Source organism: Aedes aegypti, chromosome 1 (assembly GCF_002204515.2).
Source record: "Aedes aegypti strain LVP_AGWG chromosome 1, AaegL5.0 Primary Assembly, whole genome shotgun sequence".
Classification (NCBI taxonomy): Eukaryota; Metazoa; Arthropoda; class Insecta; order Diptera; family Culicidae; genus Aedes; species Aedes aegypti.
Genome location: NC_035107.1, coordinates 146,617,850 through 146,634,322, shown reverse-complemented (window position 1 = coordinate 146,634,322; position 16,473 = coordinate 146,617,850). Strand labels below are relative to the sequence as shown.

At 37.2% G+C, this 16,473-nt stretch overlaps 1 protein-coding gene across 1 annotated transcript in view; it reads right to left on the bottom strand.

The window, feature by feature from the left end:
* LOC5576001 overlaps positions 1–13,410 on the bottom strand; it is a 38,609-nt gene extending 25,199 nt beyond the window's left edge. Inside the window, exons 1-4 of the mRNA XM_001662295.2 lie at positions 13,202–13,410; positions 1,543–1,998; positions 1,146–1,478; positions 872–1,090 (exon numbers count right to left, since the gene is read on the bottom strand). Coding sequence (XP_001662345.2) covers positions 872–1,090; positions 1,146–1,478; positions 1,543–1,998; positions 13,202–13,238 — 1,045 coding nt within the window. The 5' untranslated portion in view covers positions 13,239–13,410. The remainder of the gene's footprint in view (positions 1–871; positions 1,091–1,145; positions 1,479–1,542; positions 1,999–13,201) is intronic.
* Positions 13,411–16,473: the final 3,063 nt, after the last annotated feature.

Here is a 16,473-nt window from a genome sequence, read left to right as displayed (position 1 = left end):
CGGATTATCCGTGAGGTTAGTTTCGTCGTAGTTGATGATGGGTTCAGGTTACACATCCTTGACGGATTTCTTCATATTCTCAAAATAGCTGCAAATGGTTTCTTTCAAAACGGCGGCCCGGGATCTCCTGATATTTTCAGACAATCTGTACGACAGATTTGTGTGACGCTTCAAGAAGAACGTACACCAGTCGTCGCCAGAAGTGTTGTCTTTGCAAAGGTTTTCTTTTCTGGCTCGGTCATCCAGGAATCCCTTCACGATGGACTTCAAATCACTTCTCTGGAAAGGCATTCCTCACTCCTCGGCTAATAATGCTAGTAATAACTAGTAATAAGCCTTCCACCAGCGTTTGCTCCTCTTGGCGTGATAACACCGTTTGTCCATCGTAAACTTGCTTTTCACCACCTTCTTTCTTTACGTGCCGTGGTACCGTAGTTGGACATAAGCTGTATTTCTGGTCTGCATCACGAATGGATACCTTGTTCTTTTTGATTTTCAGCACCACTTTTTCCAGAATTTCCTTTGAAAAATTAGCATACGGGCGACTTCCGAAAGGCTTTATCAAAAAGGCGCATATCAGAACTAGTGCTGCAAGTCACCCCGTTTGACGGTACCTATATAAAAAGAGACCTGCTATCAGCATTGTAGTTGGTGACGACCCTGTGTGACGAATTGTAAAGTTGTGAATTTTATTCTCACCAAGAAGACGAGCAACTTTTTCGCATATTTCACTGTAATTTGTTCATTTAGTTCAATTGCAAAGTATAGGTAATGTCTAGATTTTCGGCAGTTGTTAAAACTTTCACTAGGCTGTTGTGCCGCAGACACGATAAATCATAATTTTAAATAGGTAATACAGTTTTCAACTTACTCAACGGTCCGTTGTATCTCTTCACGGTAATAGCCCTCTCCTCGGTGACGTCGCTGAGCGGCTTGGTAATTGGGAGCGTTTTGCACTCCAGAGCCTTCTCAACCGCACTGGCATTCTTGAAGCATATAACTGCATGCTCATCGGCGCATTTACGGCGACTGACAAATTCAATTTCGCCAAACTGTTTGAAATGATCGTAGATGGTCTCCTCAGACGTTGCTGTAGAAAATCGGAATTAGTTATCTGTGTCTAAACATAGAGCATCATTACCTACCTTTCTCCAGGGATGTGAGGTAAACGCTGGTTTCGTAGTTCGGAATGAGAGCCGCAGTCACGTGCAGTGCGTGAATCCGCTTGCCGTCGAATATTTTCTGGTTGAGTTCCAGGGCGGCCTTCCGGGCGGTTTCCTCATTTTCGTAGAATAGCTGAGCGACAGCACCGTGGCTATTGTTGATCACTTTGACCTCGGTCGTAGTTCCAGTGTGGGCAACAGCCTTCTTCAGCTCTTCCTGGTTGGAAACCCAGCTTTCCGGAAGATTAATCAACGATACGCGGTTCATGTTGCGGAAGAACAGCTTGGCGGCACGCCAGATTTCAATGTGATGATCTGTACAAACAAACGGAAAGGTTAATTCATGGATAAACTGAGTTATTTCAAGGGTAGAACTTACTTTGATCGTGTCCAGTGACGTCGTACACCTTAACTTCTTCAGAATTGAGTTCCTTGATGGCTGCTTCCTTTTGTTCCTGCGTCTTGCAGGAAACGTATGCCAATGGATGGAACACAAGGACACCGGTTATTTCGGTGACATCCTTGTACTTGTCGTAAACCTCTTCTTCGGTCGTGTTGTCATCAACGACAGTGACGAAAACATTTTTCTTGATGTTCCAAATAGCAATATACTCGATGTGCATTCTCAAGCGCCGATTGCGGAACATGGAACCTTCCTTCTCCTTGAGGGCCTTCGTTGCCGTGTCCTTGTCCTTGAACAACAGCAACGCCAGGGTGTATTTGAGATAATGGAAAATTTCAACATTTTCCACAGTAAAGTCCTTGAAGTGCTCACGCAGTTCATCTTCGGTTACATCAGCAGGCAAGTTGCCGACATTCAACTTTTTGCCGTTGTCTGTAATTTGGAACAGATTAATACGATAAGCAATTATGATTTCAACTGGATCTGGGTCATTTAATACATTATGTTTTTTTTTATCTTTTTCTTTATCCCACCTTCAATTCAAAAAGTCGAAAACAAATAGAAGGGGAGGAAAAAACATTTTTTTATTGATTTCTGTTAGGTAGCATACGATTTTAAAGTAACAATCAGGTAAAATGACGACCCAAAGGACAATTTTAAAAGGTACAAAGATTAACTTTAAAAATTAAAATTCTAGGAATTACCTTCTGATTATTTTTTTGTTTCTTATTTTCATCGCCCCTGTTCATGTGATCTCAGACATGGAGAAAATGATATTTGTAGGTAGCTGCCTTATTGAAGAGATTTTTAGCCCTGGACAAGTTCATCTCGAGACCTAGGGATTTACTATCTGTGCGAAGGCAGTCGTCACTAAACGTAAGAAGCGACTATCTTAAGAAGTGAAATTCGATCCCAGGTCTTCGGCGTGAGAGGCGTGTGTGCTACGCTTACACCAGGTCCGTCCCCGCAATGTGAAATAACGCGATTTGACATAATAGTTGTTATTTATGTAACAAGTTGCAAAACGAGGACTTGTTCACTACTAGTCGTACTTATTCAACGAGGCTTGTCGAGTTGGATAGATAGAACGAGTGCTGAAAAAATCGACATTAATTTTTCATAAGGGCTTATTCACAATGATCGATTTCTCTACTTCGTTTCTCTATTTACATTATAATGTAAAACTGATTCACTTCTCGGAACATATTTTAGTGTTGTACGATGAAGGATCGCCAAATCTTGCTTTGGTAAATAATATTGCGGATTTGGTTCTTTTGGCAAAGGTATAAGCAAAAGAGCGGCTCGACGAAAAGAAAATGATCAAGCCAGATAAGCCCTTATAAAGAAATAGTGTCGAAGAATCGATTATTTGATTATTTCTAGGAATATCCTATTTTCACTCAGAATTTCTCACTTGAGTCGAATTCGGAACGGACAACGGATGAAGAATCAAAAGGTAGTTGACTGAGTCATTGATAAATCCACACATTCAATAACTTTGAATTATTCAAACAATTTATATTGGAAAATTAAAGTTTTTTATTTTACGTTCAACTTCATGCCAAACACTGTCGAATGCTTTTTCTGTGTCTAGAAGAGCAAGACCAGTAGAATATTTTTCAGATTTGTTGGAACGGATCAAATTTGTTACACGTAAAAATTGATGAGTGGTCGAATGTCCATGGCGGAATCCGAACTGTTCATTGGAAAAAATTGAATTTTCGTTGATGTGGGCCATCATTCTGTTCAAAATGACCTTTTGAAAAAGTTTACTGATGGAGGAAAGCAAACTGATTGGACGATAGCTAGACGCGTCTGTAGGATTTTTGTCTGGTTTTAAAATTGGTACAACCTTAGCATTTTTCCATTTGTCAGGAAAATAAGCCAACTGAAAACATTTGTTAAATATATCAACTAAAAATGATAAGTTTCTTGATGAGGATGTAGAAAACTCCATCATCGCCATCATAATTTTGATTTTTTTTTAATAATAATTCTCACTTCTTCCAAATCAGTAAATCCCAGGAATTTACGAAAACGTTCTCTTGATTGAGAATATTTTCGAAGTCCTGAGTAACTTGATTTTCAATTGAACTAGTAAATCCTAAATTAAAGTTGTGCGTGCTTTCAAACTGATAGCAAGTTTTTAAGCTTTTTCGCAATTAGTTAGTAATAATTTGTTTTCCTTTTTTAATGCCGGTATTGGCTTTTTGAGGTTTTTTTTCAGAATTTTAGATTCCAATGGGGCTTAGAGCCAGGGTCCAATTGAGAAATTTTATTTTCAAAATTTTTGTTTCCTAATTGTGAAAAACGTTTCTTGATTTTTTTTCTGCAAATCCTGCCATATAATTTTCATAGCAGGATCGCGAGTGCGTTGAAATTGCCTTCTCATGTTTTTAAGACGGATCAAGAGTTTAAGATCATCGTCTATGATCACGGATTCAAATTTTACTTCACATTTTGGAATTGCAAAACTCCTGGCTTCAACAATGGAATTTGTTAAAGTTTCAAGAGCATTGTCAATATCAAGTTTTGTTTGTAAAGAAATCTCGATTACTTTTTCAAATCGACGTGAGTAACTTTCATACGGTTTTGAGAAAGTTAATTAAGAATAATCACAACCTTTCTTCTAAAATTGTTTTAAAATGAATTCCCTTTTTACATTTTTTACCGTGTACATCGCTTATATTTTGCATGCAATCAGCTCGCGTTAAAACACTTGATAGTTCCTATCATTTCTCACAAAAAATGTATGGCAAAATGATAAGCCGTTTCAATCAGTTACTTACGACGTTTTTGTACCAGTGTAAAATCGACTCAAGTAGTGTTTTGTTTTGATTCGTGGTTAAGTCACTTTGTCTACCACACAACGGAGCGGCGAAAGTAGCGGTTAGGTTGCGAAAGTGGAGAATCTTACTTTCGTCGTTTTGTAAATCCGGAAATTAAACGTTCTAAAAGTGAAAAATCGAGTTGGTTTAAAGCGGAACGTGTAGAATTGTAATCAGTTGGCTACAAAGATCACTAGAGTCGGTTAAGACCAAATCAATCGTAGATGGATTTCTAGTAGAGGAAAAACATGTAGGGCTATCAGGGTATTGAATTGAGAAATATCCTGAAGAACACTCATCAAATAAAATTCTGCCGTTGGAATTACTTTGAGAATTATTCCATGACCGATGTTTGGCATTAAAGTCACCAATGACAAAACATTTTGACTTATTGCGAGTCAATTTTCGCAAGTCAGTTTGGAGCAAATTAACTTGCTGTCCAGAGCATTAAAAAGGCAAATCTGGACAAACATTTCAAAAGGGCACATCGACATTGGTAAACATTGGCTTTGCAAAACGCTGTTGAGCCCAATTTAACTCGATCACGCTCACCAATACCAATATCAGGAAGAGCTAACACCAATCATTCTGATAGTGGTGTTAGTTTGCGTGGGCGGGCTGAAAAGGGCTCAACAGCCACGTTTCTTAAAAAAGGCTCAAGACCTCTTGGGCCCTTTTCAAATGTTTGTCCAGAAATAGGCAGCTATGAAAGTATATTTACCAAGCTGTGTTTCAACAGAAACACCTAAAGTTTTAAAAACTTTAGTTTCAAATGACGAAAACAGTTGATGTTTTATACTCCTATGAATGATGATTGCAACTCCCCCACATCCCCCATCAAGTCGATCATTACGATAAACAAAAATATTAGGATCTCTTTTGAGTTTGGATCCAGGTTTCAGTAATAACTGCTAGGGTAGAAGCACCGGTTTTGGCCATACGCCAGTTGTAGCCATAGTGAACTATACACCGTTTTACATAGCCAATCAGCATGAAACCTTTTGCGTTCATGGACATGATAGAACTACATTAATTTAATCGTCAGAATTGATCCAAAACATAAGAAAAAACAATTCATTTTCCTTGTAATTTTAACTCCCATATACCTAATTTGGTCAGGGTACCCCTAATTTGGCCACTCTCATAAGAAATCAATGTGATTGGCCAATTTAGGAACCGATGTTAAATCTGTGGCCGAAACTGGTTATAGTGGCCTATTTTGATCAACGAGATTTTCACAGCAAAACATGGTTTTAGCTCAGTTTCGATATTTTACATATATAATATGCATTGAAAGCTTGCATTTGACATATTTGTAATATAAATACGCCTTTCCAATTATTTTTTTATTGGCACTTCCTCTTAGGCTGACCAAAACCTGTGATTTTTTTTTCATATAGGATGCACGTTATTAGCTGTAAAAAAATTAAACAGCTCGTCCCAGAGGGATGACATCCTATTTTTCACTATGGGATTTGACAGGTTGAGCTGTGCCTCCTTATCTGGAGCATAATTTATACTCCAATATTAAATTCCACTCACACACATACGTTTTTCGGATGTTTACCTTTCCCAACGAGAGAAAACAGTACAAAACGCATGGAGCGCAACGAAAGCAGCTGAAGCTGTTAGATGGTAATGAGCTACAGAAAACTAAATGTTTCTTGGGGTAATCAACCCATAGATAACAAATTAAAAAAGAAGCTTGAATGATTTTTTCCAGAACGAAGCGCAAGTTATGCGTTGAATTTGTGTGCCGTGATTCATTTTCCCACATTCGCACCAGCTAATTTGTTGATGTGGACACTCGTATGGGTGAGCTTCGCAATCGTTTTATAAGAGACAATAAAAAGAGATCCTCGTAGCAATCCCTTGGCTCGTCCTCTTTACCATTCAAAGAACGACCATACCAATTTAAAATAGTTAAATTATTTATAAAAGTTCAATAAAGCAAAGAATTTTAAAGGTTTTGTCCGCTCAAAGTAAGAAACAGTGTCTGAGTGTCGTATACTCTGGTGATAAACTTTCCACTTTCAAAAATCACATTTAATTGTTAGAAATATTAGTTTGTTTGGTATCATTGGATGGAGGAGTTCTAACAAAACGTGTTTTTCATAGTCACAATAAAATAGTTTGCCAGGGTCTTAGTTTGGAGGGCATTTGCGTCTTATGGGTTTTATATGTCTTTGTATTTTGTTAAAGTTTAATGAAAAGTAAATACAGAATTCTACAACAGTTTTTTGAGGAAGAAATTTGTTCTTTAGTTTAGAGATAACTTATAGTCTCCTATAATTCAGGTATGCACCCATTCTATCATTTGATATGGGCGAATGCTGGAGACAAGGCTTGTGAAGAATTTCACCCAATCGTTAATGTTTTGGAAGCTTTCATCACAAAGATATTGAACTCGATGATTGCATGATAAAATTTGATGGTATGCTTCCAATTTATCTCTAGTATAGTGAAAGTAACAGATAAAAATCATGTCCAAAGCAAAAAAAGTCTAAACAGATTAAACATTACAAATAATGAATAACAACAATGTTTCGTTCACATTTTCATTATAAAAACTACCATAAAAGATGAAATGAAGATTTCCGCATTTTTTATGGGACATACTGGCAAAACCCATACTCGCAAAACAGTCCCATTTGAATTTTCATCATGAATCATGTTTATTATAAGTGCTCTTCATGGTATCATACTTTACTTACTGTACTTTGTATGGACAAAATGCAAAAAAAAAACAAATTATGTGCGTCCCATATTGAAAGTACCCGCATAATCCCCATCCCACATATTGAAAGTACCCGCATAACAGTCCCAATAGTAGATTACGTCGAAGTTCAAGTAAAACTATTCCTGATAATAAATCTTCGAGCTGTTTAGTAGAATATAAGTAGGTAAAACACCGAATTTAGTTCTATACCGTTAAATTCCACTAGAGTTTATGTCCTTTGACAGATACGCGTATTTCGACCTCAACTGTAAAGCCGTCTTCAGTGTTGTGTACAAGACTCGACTTGAAGTAAACCATCGTATGCACATATTTATATTTAAACTAGATAGATACGTAATTCCCTACCCATTTTTATAGACTTAAAATTTAAGAGCTGTTAGGTACATTCAATCTCTCTTTTGTTGAAACTTCACATGCTGTAAGGTATATCACGGGAACGATTAGTAGGTACCAAGCTGAATAGCCATGTATTGCCGTTGCTTCTGGTTTTCTTCAATTCGAGTCTAGTACACGACACTGAAGACGGCCTTACAGTTGAGGTCGAAATACGCGTATCTGTCAAAGGATACAAACTCTAGTGGAATTAAATGGTATAGTATTAAATTCGTTTTTTCATCTACTTAAAAATATTCCTGTTATGATTTCTGTAATCTTGCATCGTAGTTTTCAACATATAGGAAAAATAATTGCTTTAAATTAGTGTTTTAAACCATCTCCACTCCATAACAAATGTCGTTTTTTTTTTTTTTTGTCCAGAATGCTTCTGGTGCGATGAATGACAGAAACATCTAATAGCAATAGGCGTGAGTTTCACTGGCTCAGCTGATTGTGATTCGCTGCGCTTGCCTACTGTAGTGTGAATTTCAGAATTTTTCCCAACCCTGCATATCACCACTGGTATCGTCGATTAATCAAGTAGCGCGTTTAGCGATATATAATGCTGATAATTGAGAAGGTCCAATGAAAAGCCAATATTATGGATATCTAAGACAAGTCCAACAGCTTTGTCGAAATCAAGCTAACCAAAACATACCCGCCTGAGTATCTGTGTTTCATATTCAACAACGTGCTGCAGGTGAATCCAAAATACTTTTCCTTTCTGGCCGGCTGCTCATTGAACCCAGGAATGTCTTGAAGACTGACACTACCACCACCGTATTGTTTCATATTGTATAATAAGTATTGCCATTAAAATATGAAAGAACTTTAATAACAAAAGGAAAAGTGCCTTGGAATCTATAGTAAACGGCAATAAATTGGTCAAGGTACGGGATAATGAAGTAAGCGAGTCCCAAGTAATGGGACTGGTATGCGGGTATATTTGAATTTGATGAAGAAAGTACTCGAATAACGAGTCCCATTGCAACTACCTTGGATTTGTATATAAAAAACAATCGCATTCACAATATTTTAGTAGTTTTGCATTTCCTTGTACTTTAATGATAATAATTGAGTAATGCCAATAGAATTTCCGCTGACAGCAGCGGTGTTACGAAAACTTTTTTTCAGTTGCGTTTTTCTCGACATGATGATTTTCCTGATGGGACTGTATTGCGAGTATGGGCAGCATACGGTATAAGAACTTTTAGGGTGACCCATTTCGCATAAGGACGTTTCGCATAATGCAGTTTCATACAAGAACAGGTAGCATTTTAAAAAAAGGCATATAATTCTCATTATGCCAAACGTCCTTATGCGAATCGTCCTTCGGTGGCCCACCCTGCTAAACGCAACATTCTTACAGCAGTCATTGCGAAAGCATGTGTTACCATATTTTACTCATATGAAAATAAAAAAAAATACTCGGATGGCTGAACCATTACAAAACACTCTTATGTCGACACTTACACTGCCCATAACTGCATATTTGTAACATTTAACTAAAGCACTGCCCATAACTGCATATTTGTAACATTCGACAAAAGTAGGCATTGAGTAAATGGAATACAAAGTGTGCTTTTTATGGCAGTATGGTAGGAAACTAAAATTTCTAAAAATTACCACGAACTCAAAAGTGCTTGTTTGAGGCTGATATTTTGTACAACTCATATCGCATACTAGGTGAATTCTCAGAAAATAATTCTGACAGAAATTTCATTGCTATTACATTACGAGGTTCATTTATAATCTCAATGTGACTATTATGCGGTTATAATTACCAATGTGACAAAACAACTTGGTATTTTTTTCGAATTTTCTAGAACAATCTCACAGATTTCAGTAAGTTGATCGAAAGTATTTATCATTTGATGACTCTCCATGGTATTAACTCCAATTTGTCAAAAATGTCGAATGTGACTGTTTTGCAGTTATGGGCAGAGCAGGCATTGACTAAATGCAGTACAAAGTGTGCATTTTACAGTATGGGAGGAAATTAACATTTCTAAAAATTACCAAGCTTGAGCTTGAGCTTGATTGGCCGCCCGTAGATGCACTCCAGTATCGCCAGATCAGCTGCACTTACACAAGGAACCAACCGAATGACTGCTTGGGACTAACAGGCATCCTCAGTGTATAAGTGCTGGTGATCTTCTATTTTTAGGCAACAATGGCACCTGCCACGTCAGAATGCAAACCAATGAGGGGAAGGGGAGGAATTGATGATGCATTGAACTGACTCCCACGTAGACCGTATATGCCACTGCATCCACGTCAGTTCATGCGGGAGTGTATGGATTGGGGGAAAGGCATGGCAGAGAGGTTTGCTTTTGTGGTTAGCAGACTGCCTATGTATCAGGCGTACGAAAGGCGTGCGCGTGGAAGTAGGAAGCATTAGGGAAACGGTTTCTTGTCCGTCTCTGGTTCTAGCGTTTGCTATGAACGAATAGTTTGAGTGTGATATATTTAGAATGGAAGATAGAAGCAAGTGAGAGATATGCAACTACAAAGTACGAGGAAAGGGACGGGCCTGGGATTGAACCCATGACCTTCTGCATATGAAGCAGAAGCGGTAGCCATCAGACCACCAACCCCGTCATTAACATTTCTAAAAATTACCAAGATCTCAAAAGTTAATTTTTGCGGCTTAAATTTTGTACAACTGATATCGCATACTGGGTGAATAGTCAGAAAATAATTCTGGTGCAAATTTCATTGCTAGTGCATTACGAGGCTCATGTATAATCTCAATGTGACTGTTATGCGGTTACAATTACCGATCAAAGTTGTTGTGGAAGCGATGTAGATATGGTAGGCAATCAGTTTCAACACTAAATAAATCGCACTCGCTCTGCGCGCGTGTGTAGTATATACTTGAGATGGATGGATATGGGATATGAAAAGGGCCTGCATGATCTGTGGAGATTGGAATTCGAACTCGCAACTTGTAACCTTCTAAGTTATTGGGTTACCAAGTGGCTCGGTAACGTCTTGGGATCGCATCCCAGCCGAGCACGTGGATTTTTCCATTAATTTCACCCATAATTTATCCATCTTTACCACGCGTAATGAGTAATATAATTTAATAACTATGCGAATTTGGTTACCGAACATCTCAATATATTGTAAATTGTATCAAAATATTGCCAATTGTTTGAAAATGCAATTTGCCGAAGTTGTTTTTTTCTCGGAATCCATGCTTCGGAAATAGGGCGCGGTCGAGCGCATCCAGATGCGCATCGAATGCACCACTTCCGAAGTTAGGTATCTCGCATAGGTTCTGAGAACAACCCAACTTCGGTGATGAATTATTTCTGTTCTTGGTACTGTCCAGAAACCTCGTGGTAAATTAGGGTATTGACTCAATTTTACGAATTAAGTTTCCAGACTTCCTTCGATCTTCCAGTCGATTTTCAGTAAGAAAATTCCAGACCAATGAATTTGTTGATTTAGACCGAAAATTATGTCTTAAACTACATACAACCAGTGCTGCTAAATGTCAAAATTTTGGAAAAATTGAAAAGCTTATAGCACCCTCCCATACGGAATATCACATAAGCAAATATCGCCAACCGCTAGTAATTAGAAAAAGGTCTTCGAGAAATGCATTTTCCGATTACGTTTTCCACAGGGAACGATGATATTAGCAATAGGCCTTTTCATGTGACAGGTCCGTCTATGCATTTATTTACATCGGTGGATGACCGGTGCTAACACGGGCCTGTCATTTTCATAGAAGAACTGTCAAAGAGCTTCCCGATCAGCTGATTTGAAACGTCTTGTGAATAGGCCTATATTCAAATGTCAAAGTCACGTGATATTCATGACATTTAACAGCACAGCATACAACATGATTTTTATCTAATTTTGGGTCCTCTCTTACTCTTGCATACATAATTCTCCATAAAAGTGGGCTTCGTGAGCGTGTGGTCAGTGTCGTCAGGCATTCAAGCACATTCATATTTTTAATCGGCTCAGAGCTCCCGATGGATGATTGACTATAACGAAGCTTATTTGTTAGTTATGACGCCGAGCCTATGTGCCGGATCTCTGGCGCAAATCGTCATCCAACACAGATTGAGTGACGAAGACGATTCTTCTTTTAGTTTCGTCGTCGACTTTTTTCTATTTGAATGGTAACCGTATTATGCAGTAGTTTGAATGGTATCACTAGATCAGAATATAAAAAAAAATCTGATTATTGTAATTAAAACTTTGCCATTGTGAACTTCAATGCAATCTCTTATCAACACTACAAAATACAGTGATTAAATATCTAAAATATAATCCCAAGCCCAGGGATTCATTTATGATGTTGAATATTGAATCTTAATAATGTATGCAAATTCAAATGATATGCAAATAAATAAAGATAATTTGGCATGTCTCAATAAATAGCTCTTTTTCACCCTTAAAAATCGTTGATAAAAAAAACTGTTTGTCAAATAAGCTTTGACTAAACAACATTGAGTAATCGATAATTAAGATTTTTTTTTAACTTCTTGGAGGATCAATATTTGTTAAACATCAGGAACATTGAAATTCTTACATTTTGCCTTATGAAAGATAAAATCACATTATAATTGTATTGTAATACAAACGATACATAAACGTTACAGCACCACTCAATATTAAGGCGTCGATAGGCGTGTGGTACACGCACGGGCTTATATATAACAAAGTTCTTGGCTCAATTCCAGTTCATAAGGCATTTTTTTTTAATTTCAACCTGATTTCCTATGACGAATTTCATAAGGGGATTCTATGTATTATTGTCCATTTGCCTGAGTGTACCCCTCCCCTTCCCCTAGCGACGGGTTATTATTTTCAGACACTCCATTATTAAAACATTGACCATATTCAAACCTTTACCCCTAACCTGGGAGGGAGAAACCGATACAAAATTTCTGTACGTCAAAAAAGTGACACCAATCGAATGAAAATCAATTCATGCACATAATGCAAGTAATGTCACGTGAGCACCTTTTAATCTTATTGAAAATAAAGCATTAAAAAACGCATCGTTTTACTTTTTCCAATGAAAATGAATATTTAGTGCATAGAAAACTGGGGCCTTTTTTCATGTTTGTCAGGAAAGATCGATGGTACACAACAAAAGAAAACTAGCAATTTTCCTCAAGCCTGCCTTGATTGTTGTTGGCAGGCTGGAATTATCTTGCAGTTCAAAAAAACGTTGTTTTGTATATCGTGTGTAGTATCTGTGCCTCCCTCCCAGCCCCTAACTATGCTAATATTAAAAGGAATAAAATATTATTTTCGATTTTTATTTTATTCATATTTTTCAATTATACAAATAATGAAACTACACAAGTTTTTGAAGCAAAATAAATGCAGCATTTCTCCCCTTCATTGCGCAAACCTATTGCCGCCTCTGGCAGCCAATGGGAGGGAGGCAATCACAAACTGATTACGGGACAAATGTAATATTTGCGATTCAGCCCAATATTACGCTACATCCGTCGAAATTACGTCCAAGACCGTATAACTATTCAACTTGTCTTAGAAAATACAATTTCCATGGTTATATTGATCGACATTTTCCCTTTTTTCATGCCGGCCGCTAGAGCTTGAAAATTTTCCATAATGGCGTTCTTCGGATTCTACACTGCCAAGTTTTGATCTGAAGCCGAGTCGGAGCAACGAAAAAAAAATGCCCTACGCCACTTACCTGCGGCTTTGTTCACTGTGTTTTCAGCTGTGGCCATTTTCACCAATCAAACTAGCACAGAAAATGATTCTATTCCAGAAGAATAACCACTATTCTTCAATTATTCACTATTTTCAAGTGGGACGCTTCACTTAAAATTTACAATATTTGGTAAAACAAGAACGTGAAAAACGATGTGTACGCGGCTTTTGACACCTTCAGCCCGGCATAACTCTTGCGCGCCGCTGTCGGAGTCGGAGTATGTAGACAGACACAAGTCCGACAAACACGGGAGAATTCAAAAATGACGTCCTACGTTTTTCGAGACAGAAGCTGTGTGAGCTGTGATGTTAAAGTCACCAAAATAGCTTTGGTGAGCGAATTTGACGGATAGCGCCGACAATTTTTGTCGCATAGGATTCATCGAATGTAGCGCGGTTGTTGCACCATGGCCAGATTCATTTCCCAAGCGCGTGCACGGAAAGAATTAACAATTGTGATTTAAAAAAAACAGTAGCGGAAAATCAACTGATGATCATTGTCGTTCTACTATTATCAAACATTTTAATAAAAATAAAATGCTTTTAGAAGTGCGCAGCAATGCTAAATCGGTCTGATGTATTCTGCGCAGTTCATATGTACTTTCCACACGTTCTCCTATAATTGTTTTTAATCCACTTCGATACCGTCAATCCGCCCCCAAACTGGATGGCGTACACTCAGCTTAAGGTGATTATAAAACGAAGCCAAACAAGGGCACAAGACTGGAGAATCTGACAACAGTTTGCGTTGAAAACCAATCAATCTGCTTGCTTGCTGGTGGTGACTAATGGGATAAATTTTCAACGGTGAGAGCTGTTTGGTTCTCAAGTCTTGTGCTTTTGAAAATTTGAGGTGTGGCTTTGTTCTATAATCACCTTAACGCAATTTATAATTAAGTATTGAGTTGTAAATATTAGTATATATTAGTTGTGTTGCTAGAGGACATCTTGAAAATTCACTGAGATTCTTTCAGAAACCCTTCTGAAATTATTATATGTAGTTATTTCTTTGATCGCTCTGATTTTTCCAATAACCTCCTTGGGACTTCCTATTGGACTATCCCAGAAACCCATCTTGGGTTATTATGGAAATCCTTTCAGGATTCTGCTGTAAAATTCTGGAATTCTGCCGTAAAATTCTGGAATTCTGCCGAAAATGATTTAATGATTGCTTTCCAGTGTAATGGAATCTATTTTAAAAATCTGGGTTCGGGGACTCTCACAAAATTTCTCGGGATTTCTTCTGGAAATCCAATCGAAATTATTATTTAAATTCTGATATTTTCCTCGTAATTCTTCAGTATTTCTTCCGTGAAACTCTTTGAAAGTTCTTCAAAATCCCTTTGAGATTCTTTCCGAAAAATGTCTTAGATTATACCTATTATTCTAGAATACTCTCGGAAAGACGCCTGAGACTATAGTAAAAAAAACTATTATTTCACTTCACTTTCTTCCGTGCAAATTCTTGGGATTCTTTCGGAAATTCTTCTGGAATTCTTTTGTAAATCCCAATGGAATTCTCCCAGAAATCCATGTGGAATACTTCCAAAAATCCTGCTAAGAATCTTCCAGATGACGGGGATTTTTTTAAATCTTTATTTATGGAAATCATCCGAAAATTCCTCTGTAATTGTTTGTAAATCCTCCTTATATTCTTACAGAAATCCTTCTTATATTCTTACAGATTTATTGCTATTGATTTTATTGTTTCTGCCTGAGATAATTTTGTATATCCAGAATTATTCCGAAAATTCCTTCGTGATTCTTTAGATTTTTTTTCTAAGATTTTTTGAGAAAAAAAAACTGTGATTCTTCTGGAAACTCATAAGGAAGTGTTTTTGATTTTTTTCGTGATTTATCATTGATTTTCCTTGAAAATTTTCTTAAATCCTTGGCAGAATTTTCTGAAAATCCCTCTTGACTTCAAATGGAAATCCTCCAAGAAAACTACCGGACAGTCACTGGGACTTTAAAAAAATACCTATGAGATTCTTTGATTACTGATTTCTTTTTCTGAGCATCTTTTGAAAGTGACTTTTAAATGGTTCTGGAAATTCCATTTGAAATTATTCCGTAAATCTTTCTGGAGCTCTTCTGGACATCGTAATTATTCTGGAAAATATTCATGAAATCGTCTGGATGTCTGTGACTTTTCATTGAATCTTCAGGGGTTCTTGCGAAATTACTTCTGGGATTCTGTATTGGATATCACTGTAAAAAAAACATTCAAAATCCATTCGAAATTCTCCTGAGATTGTTTCAGGAATTTACGAGAATCCTTAAAATAATTCCTTTAGAAATCTCCCTGATAATATTTTAGTGATTTCTCTGTGGTTCTTCTGTAAATCGACCTGGGATTCTTCCGGAAATCCTCCTTTAATTCCAAAGCAATTTCCAGAAGAATTTTCAGAAGGATATTTTTAAGAATCCTGTATATTTTTCCCTAAGAATCTCAATGTATTTAAACAAAATACCAGGACAATTTACGGTTGAATCCCACAAAAACTTCCGGTGGAATTCTTGAATGCTTATCATTCAAGCAGAATTCCAGTCGTATTTCCGGATGAATTTCGGCAGGTTTTACGGAAGAATCCCAGCAGAATTTCTTGAAAAATTCCACTAAAATTTCTGGAAGAATCTTTGAAAGATGTTTTGAAGTCCTCCAGCAGGATAACAGAAAGAAATCTGGGGGTATTGTAGAAGAATTTCCGAAAGAATCCTAGAGAGATAGTCCAAATAATAACAGTTTTCTTGAAAAATTCAGGAAACTCCCAGAGTCTAGAGGTAATTCGGGAAGAATTTCTGCAAGAATCCTTAACAGAAGGATTTGAAGGATCCTCAGAAAGATTTTCGAAAGTATCCCAGAAGGCTTCCCGAAAGAATGCTAGAAAGATATCTGGAAGATTTCCTACAGGATTTTTGGAAGAGTCCCAGACAAATTTCAAGAATATGGACGTAAAAATCTCAGTGGCATTTCTAGAATAATTTCAGAAAGATTTTCGGAAGCATCCTCGAAAGTATTCTAAAGGGATTCCGAAAGCATCTCAGGTGATTTCCGGAAGAATACCAGAGGTATTCTCATAATAATCCCTGAAGTATTTCCGGAAAAAGGCCAGAGTTATTTTCGGAGGAATTCTCGACGAATTTGTAGTAGAGTCGTAGTACATTTTTTGGCAAAATCCTCTAAAAATATCCAGAAGAATTGCATCAGGATTTTTGTTAGAATCTTCCATTGAATTTCCGAAAGAATCT